General features: G+C 49.0%; 1 protein-coding gene and 1 long non-coding RNA gene across 2 annotated transcripts in view; one reads left to right on the plus strand and one right to left on the minus strand.

The window, feature by feature from the left end:
• Positions 1 to 569: 569 nt before the first annotated feature.
• On the plus strand, positions 570 to 10929 carry DUSP5 (dual specificity phosphatase 5). Its single transcript, XM_027648321.1, has 4 exons — positions 570 to 1092; positions 5381 to 5523; positions 6963 to 7182; positions 9317 to 10929. The coding sequence occupies exons 1-4, from the start codon at positions 699 to 701 to the stop codon at positions 9715 to 9717; spliced, it is 1158 nt and encodes a 385-aa protein (XP_027504122.1). The 5' UTR covers positions 570 to 698; the 3' UTR covers positions 9718 to 10929.
• Positions 10930 to 17149: 6220 nt separating this feature from the next.
• Positions 17150 to 18653, minus strand: part of LOC113949420 — a 58038-nt gene continuing 56534 nt past the window's right edge. Inside the window, exon 3 of the long non-coding RNA XR_003528444.1 lies at positions 17150 to 17213. This is a non-coding gene — a long non-coding RNA (uncharacterized LOC113949420). The remainder of the gene's footprint in view (positions 17214 to 18653) is intronic.

The following is an 18653-nucleotide window of genomic DNA, read 5'->3' on the forward strand; positions in this document are numbered from 1 at the left end:
CAGTGGCCTAAACAGCGGGGACCCAGCTCTTTCCAAGGGGGTGTAGAAGCAGGCAGCTCCCATCCCCTGAGCAGCAGTACTCTCGCAAGCAGGCCTCCCTGTGCTCAGGCTTTTCTGGGGGTGAGGAAACGCACAGTGAAGGGGGAATAAAGGGAACCGAAGCCTCATTTGCAACCTAGTGTGAGAAACCTGCCCCGGCGTTGCTCTTCCTTCCTTCATCCTTTCGCTACTCCTCCCCCGCCCCCCCAGCACGCTTCCCGGCTCCTCTGACAGGCTGGGGAGGGGGAGCGGTGATGCCGGGATGAGCCTCAGGCCGATGAGTGGAGAATTTTTGCGGCGTTTTTCAGCTTCCTCTGCCTCCTTGCCTGACTAACGCGGCCGGGGGGGGGGGTGAGGAGGGAGGGGATCCCCGCCGGGGGGCGGGGCGCGGGGCGGGGGATGCCCATGTTTGGGAGGAGGGCGCGTCACTTCCCTAATATGGGCAGTGTCGTCACGGCCCGGCCTCCCATTCATATAAATGCCCGGCGGCGCCGGTCGGGATTCCCTGCCCGGGCTCGGCGCGGCGCTTCCGTCCCTCCCGCCCCGTCCCATCCAACACCATCGGCCGAGCTCCCGCGGCTCCGCGCTACCACCGGGACCCCTCCCGCCGCTCTCCCCGCTCCTGCCCCGGCTGTGGCGGGGCGCGACCCTCGGCCGGCATGAAAGTCACGTCCCTCGACTGCCGCCAGCTGCGGAAGCTGCTGCGGAAGGAGCCCTCCCGCTGCCTGGTGCTGGACTGCCGGCCCTACCTGTCCTACTCGGCCTCCTGCCTCCGCGGCTCGCTCAACGTGAACCTGAACTCGGTGGTGATGCGGCGGGCCCGCGGCGGGGCCGTGCCGCTGCACTTCGTGGTGCCCGACGCGGCCGCCCGGGCCCGGCTGCTGCTGGGCGGAGAGGGGCCGGCGGGCAGTGCCCGCCTGGCAGCGGTGGTGGTGCTGGACCAGAGCACGGGGCACTGGCAGAAGCTGAAGAAGGACAGCACAGCCCAGATCGTCCTCAATGCTCTGCTCTCCAGCCTGCCGGAGGCCGGAGCCAGGGTCTGCTTCCTGAAAGGTGAGAGGGGTGGCGGGGAGATAGGGGGAGGCAGGGGCTGGGGGGGGGGGGGGGAGCGGCGCGATCGACCCTCAAAGCTCCTCTGGTTGGCGGTGGCCCCGCGGTGCTCCCATCCCTTCTCCTTCGCCCCGCAGTTAACCTGATTATTGGTGGAGGGCAGAGAGGTAACGCCGGGATTTTGTTTCTTTTCCACCCACTGGAAATAAATCCCGGATAGGCTCTGCGGGCTGAGCTGAAATGCCTTTCCGCTCACCCCCGCCGCGCGTTTAAGAGGCTGATGGAAAGCAGAGAATATTAGGGAAGAAAAGCAAAAGTTGGTTTATCAAAGGAGGGAGGGGACGGTGGCGAGAGACATCGGGACTGCATGGAAAAGAAAATCAACCTGGCGGATAAGAGGAGAGACGAGGCCACCGCTTCTTGCTCTCCGGGCGGTGACTTGGGGCGGCCCGCGTTGGGCACCCAAAACTCAGGGATCGATGCCTGCTCCTCCACCCAGGGCGGAGAAGTTTCTCTGTCAATCGAGCACATCGACACTGGCAGAGGAAACCCAGAGCCGAAACTCTAGGGCTCGTCGGGGACAGAAAAACCTCCTCCCTTCACGTGTATTACAACCCTTAGATTGCGGTTCTTTGTTTTCCTTCCGTGTAACCCGGGGATAATAAAACGATAAATAGCATAGCAAACATAGCAGCGCGCCCTTTCTCTGTTCTTCCGCCCCTGCCTTCCCTCCACTTCTCCTGGCAGCACCTTTGTCCTTGTGCCCTCTCTGTTTTCTCAGTGCACCCCCCACAACCACCCCCGACCTCCTCCCGAAGCGGGGCAGTGTCCGGGCGGGGCCGCTCCCGTCCGTAGCACCGCACACTCGGTTGCCGCGGGGCCTCCGGAGCGGAGCCACGCCGAAGTGGCAGTTCCTAAACATCCCTCTTGCTATACCATGAGGCAGTAAATGGAGGAGAAAAATCAGGCGATGTTTCTTAAATAAACTCTGCCTCTGTGTCCTCACCGGCCAGGGTTAATTCACTTTTATTAAGCCTTTTGTCACACTAGTTTTTCTCCTGATGAACCCAGTTGGAGGGCATCCCTGCCGGGGCAGAGGCATCTCCAGCCTGAGTATTGTCTGGTACCGAGGTAGGGGGATGTTTTCCCGGGCGGTTTGCCACCACCCTGGCTCTGTCCAGCTACTGCCAGCCTGCCCTGGAGTCTGACAGTCAGCCCAAAAGCACAGATTTTGCTACTGCAGGGCAGGGATACTGGCACTGCGCTTGGCCAGTCAAATCCTTAGGGATCACATTAAAGTAGAGATTAAGAAACATCTCCAGGGTCACTCTGGGAAGTCTGTGGCAAACGAGGGGTCGAATTAAGCTCTGCTGATTCTCAGACTACTTGTTTGGCCACGAGATCGTCCTTCCTGCCTCAAGTACCAGCCCCACGCTTTGAAGTGGTGACTGTGGCTGTGGGCAGTTTATCAGGGATGGGGGGTTGATGTAGGCTCTGCTTTGTACCTCTTGTGTTGAGAAGTGTCTTATCTTGAAAGCCTGTTGATTTGAGGCAAAAGACATTTCCTCTTAGTGTATGAGAAAGTTTCCTCCTTTTCCTGCTGTGGTTCCCCTTTGCTTTGCTGGAAGTGCTCCTGGGTGCAGGATCTGGCCTGTGAAGTCCTCAGCTCCATTTCAGATCCGGTGTGGCCCAAGAAGCAAATGACTCAGTGGGCAGTACTGATGATTCACTGGGGCCATGGACCCCCAGGAAGCTGTCATGGTCTGGGCAAGATCCTTGGCAGAGCAGGGATGTAAATCGCCCTGGGGCACCAGGTTCTGATCAGGAGAAAGGGTCCTTTGGAGGTCTCTATTAACAACTTTGCAAATAATAGGCTGTAAAACTCCCAGGAAAAAAAAAAGCACAACTCCTTGAGATTTCTCCTTATATTCCTGTTCTCCCTAGGCATGGGGAGCTGGGAGGAGGTGTTGGCTATTTAGGTGCTAAGATGGTCTCATTGCAATGATAAGATATGAGGAAGTCACCCCCATCCCACCAGGTCACTAAGAGTCCTGGGGATCTCGCCTCAGGGAGGACAGGGAGCACAGAGCCACTCCATGCCAGGCCCTCTTCCTTCCCTCGCTTTCTGGCTTCCAGGGTTCAAGTGACACGTTTCATGTGTGTAGGTGCAGTTTCATTCTGGGTGAGCTCAGCCTCAGCACGGTGAGGGTGGTTGCGTGGCAGGGGAAGAACTTACAGAGAGATAAAATAACGGATCGTCCCTTGGTGCTGATAACGATTCTATTACTTATTGATTGAAACGGAAGCGCAGCTCAGCTCTCTGTGATGAGCAACCTCATATTTTCAGAAATGACCTCAGGGAAGCTAGGTTGAGTGGGGAGGGGGAAGATGAGGAGGAGATTGCTGGAGGATGGGATGAGCAGATGACTCACTGTAAGAATGGCCTGCAAATATCCTGATCCCCAAGGCTTGTAATTAACCGTTCACCAGCTGCATGTGTTAGCTGCCCCAGAGACATGAGACATGCATGTCTGTTCGAACACACACGCTGATTTGGCTCGGACAGACCTCTCTGTTAATTCAAGAGTAAAAACAACAACATGGGGTGTAAATGGGGATAATGGTTATTTATATAAACTGGACATATTTTTCCTATGAAATGGCAGTGGCTGGGGGAAGATAAGGTCAGCTATGCAAAACAAGAGGATTTAAAAGTCCACCCCAAGAAGGGCAGTTGGAGATCAGGGAAGTCTGTAGAACTGTTTGTGTTTGTTGTTTTTTCACACTGTGAGTTGTTAGGGATATAATTTTATCAACCCAGTTGTTGTGGATATCATTTTATCAAACACTCACCCCCTCCCATGGTCTCCAGGGTCACTTGGCTGCTTGACTTCATACAGTGAGCTCTAGGTTGAGCTGGCAGGATGTGCCTGAGGGCAGGAGGAAAGGTACAGGTGCTGAATGCCAGTTGAATATAAAGTCACTCTCCTGCCCTCTGCCATGGAAAACAAACTTTCATCACATTCAGCGGGCTTTGGATCATGCTGGCCACTTGCAACACGAGGAATGAGTAGGCGACTGTAGCATGTCGTGAATTTGAGCTCACATCTGCTCAAACATTGCAAACAAATGAGATACCAGGGCTGAAATGCCAGAGCGGCCCTGAATGTACCGGGCAGCCCTGGCAGGGAGGTCGGTGGGGATCCTGCGGCGGCTCTGATCTTCACCACTTCCTTTGTTTCAAAATCCTTCCCTGCAACAGGGCACCCACACCGGCGCTCCTTATCAGGGCGAAACAGTTGCAGGTGAATGAATCACACTGGAGGGTTTGCTTTCCCAGCCTTGTTTACTTGAGGGCCAGGCTGTGAAGGATTATTGAATGTAGCTGTTCATGAGCTTTCGCCATTCATTTCTGCTCTGAAAAAGCACAGGTGGCAGACGTGTGGCACACTACTGATGTTTCCAGGCTGCTTCTGCTACCTGACATATTCACATTCTTTTTGGAGATTGTGTGCAGCCTATTCCCAGCCTGGAAACAGGCAACGATTTAGCTGACAACAAACTTTGAGTAACAATGTAATAATAGGATTAATTCTTTTTCATTAGCAGTGCACTGAATGAAACGAACACAGTACTTAACCATGCAGAATAGCTCACGTGGGGCTATTCAGTTGTCAAATGCTGTCACAGGATTTCATTAAGTTTTATAGCTGTTATTTAATAGATTGGTTTCAGTGGGACCATCTTCATTACTTCACTGTCTTGAGCATTGTGGTGATTAATGAGACAGTTGCAAGTATCCCCCTGTAGTCTTTATGTCCATTCAAAAATGCAAACAAAATATTTTTTATGTTGTCACAGCATATATAGCAATGGCAGATTTAGAAAACATGACTCCTGAGTACAGAATGTGTCTCAAACACTGGAAACACTGCTCATATATAAAATCTGGGGGGGAAGGGAGTTTAGCCCCCACCGCACTGGAGTTAATGGTTGATAGGCTCAACAGAATCACATTCGCTAACAGTTTAAATCTGGATTTGCTGGCTTTTGGCAAGTTAATAATTATCAGTGGTATCAGAGGTTTTTCCTTGGGTGCCCAAAGCCTTTTAAACAAACCCATTTCCCCTGGGGAGCACTGTCCTTCATTAACCCTCCCTCAAGAGCTCACTGCTGTGTGGTACTATCCCACTGCATAGCAAGTGCTGGAGCTTCATTTCTCTTCCACTTCCATTAAATCAGCTATTTGGAGGGCAAATACTCATATATCTTTTTTTTTTTTTTTTCCTAGGGGGATATGAAACCTTTAACTCGCAATATCCTGAGTGCTGTGTGGATGGAAAACTCATTTCCCCAGAGAGGACCGAGGCAGAGAGAAATCTTGCCAGCCACTGTGAGAAGCCGAGTGCCAACCACAAACCTGCTTATGACCAGGTGTGTGTCAGCTGTGGTGCGTGACTTTCCCCTTGTGGGTGTTCTCCCACCTGCCACTGGGCTCTAGAGGCTGGCAGAGTGCCGGTGCCCCTGGTGCTGGTGTGGGCTGTCAATAAGTTGTTGTAGTCCAGGCTGACAGCCCGTGTGCTGAATAAGTTGCCCTTTATGTGCTGCTGGTCAACTTTGCCTTCACCTGGCTTCAAAACTGGTCAATGGAGGGAGGCAAAACACCCAATCTAGCCCCAAAACTGTATTTATGAACTGTCTTTATCACAAAACCAGGTAGCATGAGCCATCAGCAGCTCACACCTCCTCAGGAGACTGAAAATGGGCAGGATAGAGGCTTCCAATAGTGTTATTTTCTTGAGAGAAGCACACTTTGCCGGTGCCTCCTCTGAGGTCCCGGGAGAGATCTGAGGCTGGCAAGGGGGCCAGGGCCATAGGGCTGCCTCTGAGAAGAGGCTTGAGAGCCACAATTCAACAGGGGAAGTGGGTTTTCTGCAGGGGAAGTCATCATGTGCCCGCCCAGCCTGAGGAATGTGTGTGCTCCGAGATGTCACCCTGCGGTCAGGACGTTTCCGCCAGGGTGTTCGTTTCCTGCTGCTGAGGGGAGTCCCCATGTGATGCCCCTCTGCTCTCCCAGGAGCACCTCCCACACCAGGTGTCCTCCTGCTCCCTGAGTGGTTCCCAGCTGTCCCTGACGTATGGGACCCACAGTGTGGGCTGCTTGGGGTGGGGGATGGAAAGCCAGTTTCTCGCAGCTGGAGGGTGGCAGCAGCTCTTGTGCATCATGGAAAGTTACCTGTGATCTCCGAAACCCTTGTGACAGACGGTGGCTTTTTTCTTTCGTGGTCTCATCACCCAGCCTTTGGCTTGTGCTGAGGAAGGAGGAACTGAAATGACATCTCAGGCTGGGTGACGCAGTGGGTGCTGCACTCCAGAGAGGTGTGGAGTGCAGGGGGATGGGGAACCTAGATCCACTTTTTTTTGCTTTGTTTCACCTTTGGGCATGTGACCAGAGGGGCTAAGCCCTGGACTGAGCTAAAGCAGCTTTTTCTACTGTCCTAATCTTCCTCCCTGCTGGGATGTGGCTCCCTGCCTTGCCCATATTTCGATAAAGCCTCAATGGGAGTAGGCCTCACATATGAAAGTGCTTTGGGTGCATCACGAGGGGCAGCACTTTCAAGAGAGCCAGAAACATCCTGCACATGAGTGGGCTGGATCTGACTTTGTACCTCACAGATGTGGACAAGAAAATTAACACTTTTTTCCAGCGTGGGCTTTGCCGTGGGAGCGATTAACTGGCCGGCAGCACTGGGGTCCAAAAAAGCCAGAGAGGGAGGGAGCAGACATACACACAGGCTCCCTTGACTCTCTTGGGTCTCAGGACTCAAATACTCTTGAAAAAGAATTACATGTTTCTGCTCCTTCTCTTTCAGGGTGGTCCAGTCGAAATCTTGCCTTTTCTGTACCTTGGTAGTGCCTATCATGCTTCCAAATGCGAGTTTCTCGCCAACCTGCACATCACAGCCCTGCTCAACGTCTCCAGGAAGAGCTCAGAGTCCTTCAAAGACCAGTATTGCTACAAGTGGATCCCAGTGGAGGACAGTCACACAGCAGACATCAGCTCTCACTTCCAGGAAGCCATAGACTTCATTGGTAGGTCCGAATGAACAAATTTTCAGATCTTCATGTATTTTAAATTAATTTATTTTAAAATATGCTTTGGTGGGAAAGACACACTCTGTTGTCTGTTTCTGGATGTCACAACAAAAACTTTTAAGCTCCCTCCACTCCCCAGCATTTCTTCTGGCAGAATGATTTCTGTGAGGAAGGAAGAGAGAGTGATATTCAGAGCAAGGTCTCTGTCCTTCTCTCCAGTCTGGGAGGCTGAGGAAGGAAAATGGCTCCACTTGTCTAACATCTGGCAGACCGGGCGAGTGAGCTGATTAGACTTTTCAAAGCAAGCGTAGGTGTAACTTCAGCATGACAGGGAGTAAAGACGTTGAATAAGACTGAAGTCTACTGAACTTTGTAAAGGAAAAAACTGGTTTCTTGGACTTGCGTGCCAGACCTGGTAACAGCCAGGTGAAGCAGGGTCAGTTTATCACCTTGCTGTGCTGAGATATCCCAAAGACAGGGTCTTTTAGAAATCCATTGTACCCCCTTATCACAGAGCTCTTTCCATTCCTGCTTTTGATCATGCTGGTATCTCACCCTGTAATCAAATACCCCACTGCAAAAAAATTAGGGTGCCTTTAGAAAACTTTGTGCCATTCCCTCCCAAATCTTCCTGTGTTAGGCTGCGTGGGTGAGTGAATGCCAGCAGTGCCAGGGAGCATGAAGCAGAAGGTCCTCCATGAGAACCACAAAGTGTTTGGTGGCGTGGAGCAGCCTGAGCCTGGGTGGAGATAATGTTGAAATCAGTGCTGTTGCTCTCCAGGAATATTCAAGCAAGAAAGAAAAAAGCACAGTTACAGACTCTCTGGACTCACTGTTTAGCTGAGTTTGAGTCCTTCAACAGTGTGTGTAGAATTACAAAAATCTGACCTGAGGGCTCTCTGAGTCCTTCCCCATCCTGATAAAGGACATCTCACACCTTTTAGGGAAATAATAATAATTTATGGCACTCTTCTGTCCCATCCCTAACCCCTTCTGATAGTTGTTGAGTCACTTGGAAATTTCCCAGATTTTGAGGATGACTTTAATTTTCACTTTCTTTTAAAATTGGGCATGTGGTGTAGATGCTGGGGATGACTCAAATCCACGTCTTCCTTGTTTTGTGCAGTAGTTAAATATAGCTGGACGTGGTGGCACCAGTCCCCTGATAGACGATCAAAGGCAGGCAAATGATAACTTGCTTAGCTCTGTGTGTTTCACTCAGCTCTACACTCAGCACAGTTATCCATAAATTGGAGCTTGAACATATTGCTCAAGGCAATAGAGCAGAGAAGGTCTATTTTTTGAACAGTATTTTTGTGTGGAAAGGGCTTATTTTAAGCACATTCTTTTCAATCTAATAACAATCATTGTGTTGTGTTAGTAACCACAGTGGCTCCTGTTGTGTAAAATGGGTGCTTTGCATAAGCCTTTTATATCCTGACTTAAGTCCAAGCATCCTTTAACCAGGCTGTAATTAGCAACTGCCTACCAGTACTTGTGCGCTTTGTGGTGAGGCCCCAGAGACTGAGCTCAGCCTCTCCACCCAAGGGTACCCACCAAGGGCTCACCTCCTGGTACTGCTGTTTGCTGCCAGCTGGCCAAGCAGGCAGTTAGGACTTTAAGGAAAAGTCCTATTTTTCTAGCAAAACTAATGAGAGGAAGGCAACCCCTGCAGTTTTTGAAAGACCTGCTGGTGGGAGGGCTCACCAGGCTGGGCTTGGGTCATCATTTTGAGCTGGTGGCAGAGAAATGCATGTACAGCAAACACAAGCATTGCCCAGATACCTGATCTCTGTATCACAATGTTCTGCAACGTCAGTTGTTCCAAAAGAGAAATAGGCACGTGGAAGGGGACAGGAACAGACTTTCATAAAAAATGCAAAAAGAACCAAATCAGGATCCACAGATTCTGAAACCAAGTGTCATCTCCAGCTCTGCTCCATCACAGGCTGTGTTTTGTCCCCCTTGTCCTTTAATCTCCATGTCACTCTCAGTACCCAACAGGAGAGCAAACCTCTCCTTGCTGGTAGAGTGGCATTGTGCTGTACTCGCTGTCCAGGGCTGGGTGTGTGTCACAGTGTCCTCTCCATCCCAACTACAACTGACGTCTGCAATGCCTTTTCCCCCCTAGATTATGTCAGGCGAACAGGGGGCAAGATCCTGGTGCACTGCGAGGCGGGGATTTCGCGCTCCCCCACCATCTGCATGGCCTATCTCATGAAGACCAAGAAGCTCCGACTGGACGAAGCCTTCGATTACATCAAGCAGCGCCGGAGCCTGATCTCACCCAACTTCGGTTTCATGGGCCAGTTGCTACAATATGAGTCAGAGATCTTGTCTTCCACTCCCAGCCCCCCCGTCGCCTCGTGCAAAAGAGAAGCTGCATCTTTCTTTGCAGAGGAACTGACATTAGGCAAAAACTTTGAAGGTTCGTGTTTTGCCTTTCCTACCTCAGTGCTGAGTTCTGTGCCCATCCACTCTCCTGTCCACCAGCTGAAACTCAGCCCCATGACGGCATCTTCGTCTTGCTGAACACTGTGGGGAGACCAGAGGTGTGGTCCTCTGATCCAAACTGTGATCCCCAACAAGAACATTTCATGAGCGTGCAATAGAGAAACTTCATCGACTTAGTCTGAGATGGAGTGGTTGTCATGGGTCATATGTTGTGACTGTAAGATGCAAGTGTTCTAAGTGTGGCAGGTTTTCTGAACTTTTATTGTCCTTTTTTTAAAAAAAAACAAGTGCTTTTTTTAGGTTTTTATCCACACAATGTGCACCCACTACTGTATTTCCAGATTCCTGGGGAACAATGAGAAATCCGTTTAATATGTTCTCAGTTCCCATCTCCTTCCCATCTTACTTTTGAAAAGACCCTTATTTAAAGTTTTAAGCAATAAACAGCAGCAGCAGGGAAGAAAGTAAAATGAAAAGCACCACCTTTGCAACCACAGAGGTGGTGGGAGGGAATATTTGTTCAGCTCTTTTTCTGGCTTTCCTCCTCCCCTCTCATGTGTCATGTTTCAGGGAGCAAAGAGCTGGTGTGCCTGGAGGGGGGGCCTTTCCCAGGATACTGTTGCACAACCAGGTGAAAACCCCCTCTCCTGCTCCAGCCTCTGAAGTGTCAGGTATTGATCACAGTGTAACTGGATACCAAACCAGGTCAACCAGGTCCATTCAGGTGTGGCATTTCCTGTACTTCTACATTTGCCTTTGTACTGGATGTGCTTTTAACTAAAGCAGGGACTTAACTCACTATCAACTACCCTGCTGAGCTATTATCCTCCCATCTGTTATTTAAGAACAACCCTAGTATACTTGAATGTCTCCACAATCCTCATCCAAGTTACTTCCCATCAGATAACACTGTAACTGCTGGACTTCACACCAAAAAAACCTGACAAGCTTTCTGCTCCAAGCCAACTCTTCCTCCATCCCTTCCCAAGTGTCCCCTTTGTGTATCCTGTGTGGTCAAGTGGTCTCGTTCAGTGTCATGTGACTTGCTGTGTGTGTGATCACCTCTAGTCAGCCTTTGTCCACAAAAGATGGTTTCTCTCCTGCTTGCATTGGCTTCTGTGTCTGCAGGGAGTTCAGAATGAGTGTCTGTCATAAAATGTTGACCATTTTATTATTTTTTAATATGTAATATGTATGGGAAATGGCAATAATTTCCAGGAGATCTCGTGAATGTGAAAAAAACCTGCAATGGTTTTTATGGAGTGTAAAAAATAATAAAGGAAAAAAAAATGCCAGAAGAATAAAGCTGTATGTTGTACTTGGAGTGAGCTGCGAAGGTGCTTTGGCAGAGCTCGGTGGCAGGAGAGGTCATCCGAGAAAAATGATGTGGTGTAAAAGTGATGTAAGAGGTAGAAGAGGTGGGAAAGTATCACTGGGCTTTGTGCTGAAAGCCACCAAGGTGCACCTCTACGGAGGGGAGAAGGTGAGGGGGAGGACTATTTTAAACAGTATGACATGAGTCATGGTGGCGTCACTTCCCAGCAGCTGGGCAGGCACTTCTGTTTTGATTCATACATGTTTTATATAAGATTTGCCATCTTGCTGAAGATGAAAATCTGAACTAGGCATGGCCCCCACTTCCTTCCTGGGCATACCACATGGGATGCTACATGCCTTGGTCCCTGGTGTGATGCTTGTGGGTGGGTCTGCAGCGCCTCTAGGGCATGTGGGTAATACTTGTCTTTTCACTTTTTTAAATGAAAAAAAATAATTCAAAGTGCCAGCATCTCTGAGCCAGTTCATACCCCTTTTCATCTTGAAGTTTTTAGGCCTTTTCTGGTTCATCACTGCAGCACATTTATAAAGTGCAATTCCAAGTTATCAAGTTGAAAAACATACGGTAGTTATCTGGGTTACAAAGCATGTGTGCCCTGTGGAGCCCATCTGTTTGTAACTTTTTACCCCAGGGGAGAAAATCTGACAAATGGGGTGGTCATTGCAGATGAGCCTTGGATTTCTTCCCTGTGTCAGGGGGATGTGGCAGAAGCCCTAGCTGGGTTCTAGGAAACCCAAACATGGGAACCAGCAGCCAGGGAGGTAAGGCAGATGATCTTATAAGAGCAAATCAATTAGTTTTCTGAAAGACCTGATCGCTTCCCTTGGAGATCTCTAGAAAGTTCTCTCTGCCTCTCAGCCCGCACAAGCACCCAAACAGAAAGGCTGCTGGGCTTAGAGAGGGTGGCTGTGTCCTGAGCACTGAGATCTACAACCTTGACAGGAACAGAGTAGCCAACAGTTCTCACAAAACCCCATCTGAGGGAATCAAACCCCATCTGAGAGAATGAGCAGCTTTGTTTCTTAAGGATGGGGAAGCTGAAAGCCTGTGCAGAGCTGATGGTGTTTGTTATGAGAACCTGCAGAGCACAGGGCAGTGGACTAAAGGCGTTAACACAGGGACTGCTGGCCTTGGTAGATTTGACCATATCAGCTGGAAAAGATCAGAGGGGCCAGGTATTTAGCAGAGAGAGAAGGCTTTGAGTTTGGAGAGAAGCTCATCCTGAGCTATAAGCACAGTGTGTTGGTGGATAGTGTTAGCAGAGGGAGGTGCCAGGCTGGGATTCAGGAAGGACAGAGGGCCAGAGCCCTGTGGGGGCCTGAAAAAGGGTTGTTGTCATGTCTGGGCAGAGGAGCCTGAGGTTTATTCTCCTGCACAGGGCAGGGTTCCCCTCTTTTTGGCTAGTCTCAGCCTACCTCTCCTCCCTGCAGAAGGAAGAATCATCATCCAAGTCAGAGTGGATGTAAATGCTGCCTCCCAGAGGGATGCACTCACATGCTTGTGCTGGTGCTTGCTCTGCTGCTTCAGTGCTAATATGAGACCTTTGCCCCCAGCTCAGTCCCTTGGCCAGTTTGGCATATCACACCTCTCCAAGGGACATCACAGCCATCTGACTGCAGGGCTCCGGGGTCAGAGTACGTGCTCTCCTCCCTCCCTGGCCACGCTGGTCCCACAGGAAGGAAGAAGCTGAGGATCCAAGCACCAATATGTGAAGGTGAGTATGTCAAATGTGGATGGCACCTACCTGGGAAATGGGATGTGTGAGTTTGAACACACATGGCCAGGGCAGGAACCCTGGTTCTCTGCTTCCAGACTATAGGTACCTCCATCCTTAGGGAGAGGAACAGCTCCAACAGTGTTTTGTGGCTTATGTGCTGAGAAAATTCCACAGATTGGGTAGGATGGAAGATTTAGAGGGTTTTTGTAGCCCTGAAGGGCTTGAGTTTTGGTGATTTATTCCTAAGGATGGAAGTTCAGATCAGACAAGTGTGTGGTGAATGTCAGAGCTGAAGGATGGAGGCTGACAGTGATGGGGGCTGAACTAGCTGGTTCAACGTGCCTGTGTCCATCTGTCAGAGCTTGGCAGAGGAATAAAAATCTCAAAAACAAAATTCTGATGGAAAGTAGAGACCTACGTAGCTATAACAGCAAGGGGAAGGCTATAGCAGGATGCTTTCAGACTTCAGAAGAGGCAAATGAGGGAAAGATGCCAGGAATGTGCTGTATCCTGAGGCAAAACTTTGATTAGAGCTTATCCTTATCCATTACAATACTGAATCCAAAGAAGATGAGAGGAAATGTCGAAGGAAAGGGGATTTTGCAAGTTCTGCTGCCCATGGAAGTGCTGGTTCAGAGCTGTGCCGGTTCAGACATGGCATCTCTCTCCATTCACACTCCTGATGGGGCACCCTTGTGTCCTGATCAGCTTGGTGTCAGCTGGGAGCTGTTTCAGAGCCTGGAGTGGGACTAAACAGGGCTTGTGCCATGTAGCTTCTGGTCCTTTTAGGCTTTCAAGGAGCAGTCGTTGCAAGTGTGAGTGCTATTGCTCAGCCTCTGCCTCTGCTTTGCACTTTCTGCCTTTCTGCCTCCAAGACAAACAAACTCTTCAAAAACTGCCACAAAAAATACATGTCTTTACTTTGTCACAAATCAGATTGTGAAGAAATCTGGGGTGGGTGAGGATGGGTGGGTGTTGTCCTTAAGTGTCCTTATGTGTTCTTTTAGTCCATGAATTTGCTGGTGTGATTTGCAGTCTGTGCTGGTTACATAGCATAGGATTTCTCCAGCTACTCCTGCTTCCTGATTAAAGAACTTTCCAAAAGGCAGAAATTGCATCCTTACCAGTCAAACCCAGGTAAAATTCACCTGATCCGTGGGGAATCAGTACTGAGGTGCCCATACCCACTCCCTGAGCAACACAAGGCAGGTAGTTCTCCTTAGCTTCTTGCCTCCCTGTGGTGAGCTTTTTTTCAGGAGACAAAGCATGAATGAAGAAGGTATTCTGCAGGCCTTGTTATTTGTATGCTAAAAACAATACTTGCCTTGCAGCGAAGTCAAAGATCCAAATGGGTCTGTAACATGGCAAAAAAAAATACGTGGGGCCTCAGGTGTGGTGAATGTGACCCTCCGTTTCCACTTTTCATGGCTTCGTGTTAATTGGAGAGGAGACACACTGCCAGCTCACTCTCTGGGGAGAAAAAGGCAGGAACCAATTTGCAGAGCCACATAAATATGGAAGTAGGATTTTTTTTGGCGTGGGAGGTGTTACCAGTACCACACATTACGGTTTCTTGGCTTTATCACATAGTAGGCTTTTACCGAGACGTAAGTTTGCTAAATAAGGAATATGAAAATAGCTTGTGAAACAGGTTGAGTCATCAAAGAAAATCAAATGGAGTTCTTTCACCTCAGTTGTTAAGTCCTACTTTATTTTACCATTGCATTAGAAACTTTCGGGTCATTTCAACCTGTTTATTTCTGCTTTAAAATTCAAAGTAGCCTGACATCTAAGTAAGGCTTATCAAACTGGTTCATGTTTTCTGTCAGCAGTGATGATACATCCCTATATGCCCCGCCTATGAACAATTGCAGGGAATGTAAGGATTACCAAGAGAAACGGTTTCTGTGGTTATAGTTGAAGTGTTCAGCACTTCTTCCAGCTTTGTCCAGCTATTGAAGAGGATTTATGGCCCCTAGATATCCCTTTCAAGTACTAACCTAGCTCATGGAAGTCACTGGCTGTTGTTTGTAGCTCCTGGGAATCCAAGCAGGACCTGTTGTGCTGTACAAACACCAAACAAACCCATAAAGCCAGTAACTCAGGACCAGGAGTGACCATGGTAGATGGAAAAGGAGAAAGAAGCTTAAAGGCCTTTAGGTGCAGCATTGCCCTAGGGCTCACATATTTCTGGCAGGGATTGTTCTCATATCCCACATCTGTGCTGGGAAGATCATGGGTGGAAAGCATCTCTAGGAGAGAAGCATGCATGGGATCCATGGGACCCATCAGACATGCTGTACACAAGAAGTGAGAAACACCTATAGCATATGTCCTACAGCTACATGACACAGGGATCCTTGCTCCAGCTCAGCCCACACTCACTGCAGTCACAACTAGAGTTTTGGGACAGGCAGCACATAAAAGTTTCTGATCTGCTGGGACTGTGAGAGGCCCAGAGATGAAAAGCAAACTGATAAAGACCTCAATTCAAATGCCTTTGGCATAACAATTTTTCCAGATTTGGTTTTCTGAGCTAATCATGTTAGCAAAGTTACTCACTTAAGTAAGTTTTAATTGGGCCAGGTTTAAGCGTCCCAAGTGAAATGACAATGTAGTTTTTGTGGGCTTTTCTCTTTATTTTTTTTTTTGGGGGGGGGGGAGGGAACACGACTGTGTGTGGGTGAATAGTGGTTTATTTCTGTCACACAGATACTCCATTTCTGAGATTCCTTTGTTGTTAGTGAGTCATCTCTCATTATTAAATTGTCCATACATTGTGAGCTGCCTCAGGCCCCGAACCAAAGCCTACTGCCTTTGGTAGGGAGGAGGGCTCCTGAACACAATGGGCTTCGGATCAGGCCCTGGATGAATCTTTCCATTGAATCTTTATTTTAAGGAACAATTTGTTCTAATTGGAACTAAACTTATTGCTGCATTGAAATGGCATATGAGGTCTACAGGACTCAAACTGGAACAACGGGTATATCCTCTCTGCTCTAATGCCTCCAATCATGTTAAGTCAAGTTAACTGGAAAATCAATTGACACAAATTCCAGCATGACCATTAACTTCCATCCGGCTGGACCCTGAGTGCCTGGCCAGGATGAACAGATTTCTAACAGGGATGGAACAGAACTGTGCATGTTCCTGTCCTAGAGATGCTTTCAGCCTGAGGTCTCCCTAGCAATGCCCACGTTGCCCCAAGTAATTACTGTGGCTAACAGAGACCCTGGGGGTCAGGCAGTCTGGGATCAATTGTGGGCTGTGTGTGTGGTTTTCCAGAGCAAGCAGTGCAGCTGCTCTGTACACTCCTGCTGGCAAAGCCATATTTGTCAAAAGCATAAAGGAAATGAGTGAGACCTGGACTAACTGAGCTGACCAGACTGGTCCCTTGAGTATATAGAAAAGGACTGCAGCAGCAAAACTGTGTTTTCCGCAGCACAGCTCACTTCTCCTGCAGAGGATATTTCTGCTCTGTTGGTAAAAAGCTGAACTTTGTTGATGTGGCTTTGCTCATGCAAGAAGCATTTTGGTGCTAGAACAAACCTGAATTTCTCTCTAAATTTTTATCACAGGCTTATCTGTACATCTCTGCATCCTGTCTTGCATCAGGGATAATAATATCAATCTCATTCTGAGAAAGGCATAAAGCCTTTTTCATGTGTTTGCAATGCACATTAGACCCACGGACAAAGACTATCCTAAGGACAAAATCTTGTTACCGTGATGTATTTATCGTACTGTGATTCTGAGACCATATGTTCCATATTAGAAGAGAGAATTTGTTGTGGGGTTTTTGGTTTTTTGTTTGCTTGTTTGTTTGTTTGTTTTCCCCCAGGATATAATATTTTACTTAGTTAAAAACAAAACCAATTGGGGAGCACTTTCAGACAGCCACCACAGCCGCTCTGCCAGGAAGTAGGTGATGGGAGCCCTGGGTGGGTGGCAAGAAATCTGTGTGCTACTGAGTGCTAAAGCATTGACATGGTTCAGTTTACTAAATCCAGCTGTGAAGAGCAGCTGGTTTTCTGGCAGTCAGCATGACATATGCAGGCGGATACGCTCAAGAGAATTGATCAGGGGCCACCAGCAGGGAGAAGGGGAGGGTATGTTGTTCCCTGCGCTGCTAAGTGCCAAAGTGGCTCCTGGCAGTTCTGGTTACTAAACCCAGCTGAGAGGAGTTTTTCTGGACTTGTATGTGACATCCAGTGGGGATACACTTCAGCCATGTGCATGGGGAAGACAGGGGAAGCAGAGGCTTCTGCACAGCCTTCCCAATGCTGTGGCTTGTGGGATCCTGGGGAAAGGTTGTCGGGACAAATGGAGAATATCTGCAGACAGCAGGGGAGGCTGCTGAGAGGCTTCAGACAGAACCGAGTGTTCCCATCTTGGTTTCTCTTCTCATTTCCTTCTCTTCTTCCTCTCTCCATGAGGGAGCTGGGGATGCAAGGGGAGGCACAGCAGGCCAGGACAAGGAGAGATCATGTAGAATAAACAGCAAGACACTTCCTCGGAGGGCTGGAAAAGATAAAAAAAGATGCTTATTATCTGGACCGAGCTGTGAAAAGTTGCACCGGTGAAGCCTGCCACCTTGGGTGTGATAGGAGAAGGATGTCCTGCTGCCTCTGGGATCAGCCTGGGAAGAGCCTGAGAAATGCTAAGTGCTAATGGGGAGGGAGGTCCAAGATAGTCCCTGGGGCAGTGTTTTTAGTTTCCATGACAAAACTGGAAATTATCTTTGCTTTCCTTTGATCTTCAAAGCACAGGAGGAAATTTCACGCTTGGGGGAGGCCACCCGGTGTCAGGTGAGGTTGCTGTAGCTTGTGAAAATCAGTCAGATGCCATAAGGTCAACAGCTCACCTGCCTTAGTGTGAAAATGCTTTGCAGAAAAGATTCTGCCTTTTCCCAGGGTTGTTTTTGATGCCTTGGTTAGAAAATCACATTTGTTTGTGGATCCTGAGGCTGTAGATGGATGGCTTAAAGAGGGAGTGAAATCCAGTCAATGTGATTCTAATATGATTCTTCAGTTTGAATGTGTATTATTTTGTTGCATGGATGTGGTCAGCCTAAATAATTATTTTCGTTCTAATCTAATTGAAAATTTTCTGCAGCCACCTCCTTCCAGGGTGCTAATGAGGAGCAGAGGCAAGACGGAATGGTTTTTTCAGAATTTCAGGATGCTCTGTGTAAGTCAGATGTCCAGTCTGGCATCTCTGTCAAATGTAATTTTGTCTGTACTGGCCACAAAGGCTGAAAAAGCTGCCCCCAAAGGAGGTGGCCTGGGTCACAGGCCTACGCAGGCTGTCTGTGCCCCTTGCTCCACAGTCTGCTTCATTACATGTGCTGAGCACAGACATTCAGAGGCTTCTCTGCATCCATCCCCCAACTTCTCCAGGGAGTGTCTGCGGCCCTCAGTTAGTCTGTGTCCTACCACTGCTGGGAATGGGTTGCAAAATATCCCTTTGGTCAATGATATCATCAAACCAGCAACACCTCCAGGGTCAAGACAGGCACCACTGCTTCTCCTCGGTCCCTCACCCACTCCTTTATAACAGCAAAAATAGTCTTTCTGCAGGGACACCTTCAGAGCAAGCAGCCAGTCCCGCAGACAGGGGACATATATTTATGTCCGCATGGCTCTCTTACTGCCAGAATTGTATTTTTGCTGCTCACTTGAACATGCGGAGGTTCTTTGGAAGTAAAATTGACTGTTGTTAACTCACCTTCTGATCTCCCAGTCTCACACAGCTATCTGACCTGGTGCTCTTTCACTTGGAGCTTGGGATTAGGCAGGTCTTCAGATTTCACCCTTTCTTGTGACTTATTTTGATGAGAACCAGTTGATCCTGTCCTCCCAGGGCTGTCCTTGAGTCCTGCTGATGGATGGGGAGGTGCTGCTCTCAGGAATATCAGATAGCCCTCTGAAAGTAGCCCCTCCTTGGTTTGATGCCTGTGAG

This window comes from Corapipo altera, unplaced genomic scaffold (assembly GCF_003945725.1).
Source record: "Corapipo altera isolate COAL_440 unplaced genomic scaffold, ASM394572v1 56, whole genome shotgun sequence".
Classification (NCBI taxonomy): domain Eukaryota; kingdom Metazoa; phylum Chordata; class Aves; order Passeriformes; family Pipridae; genus Corapipo; species Corapipo altera.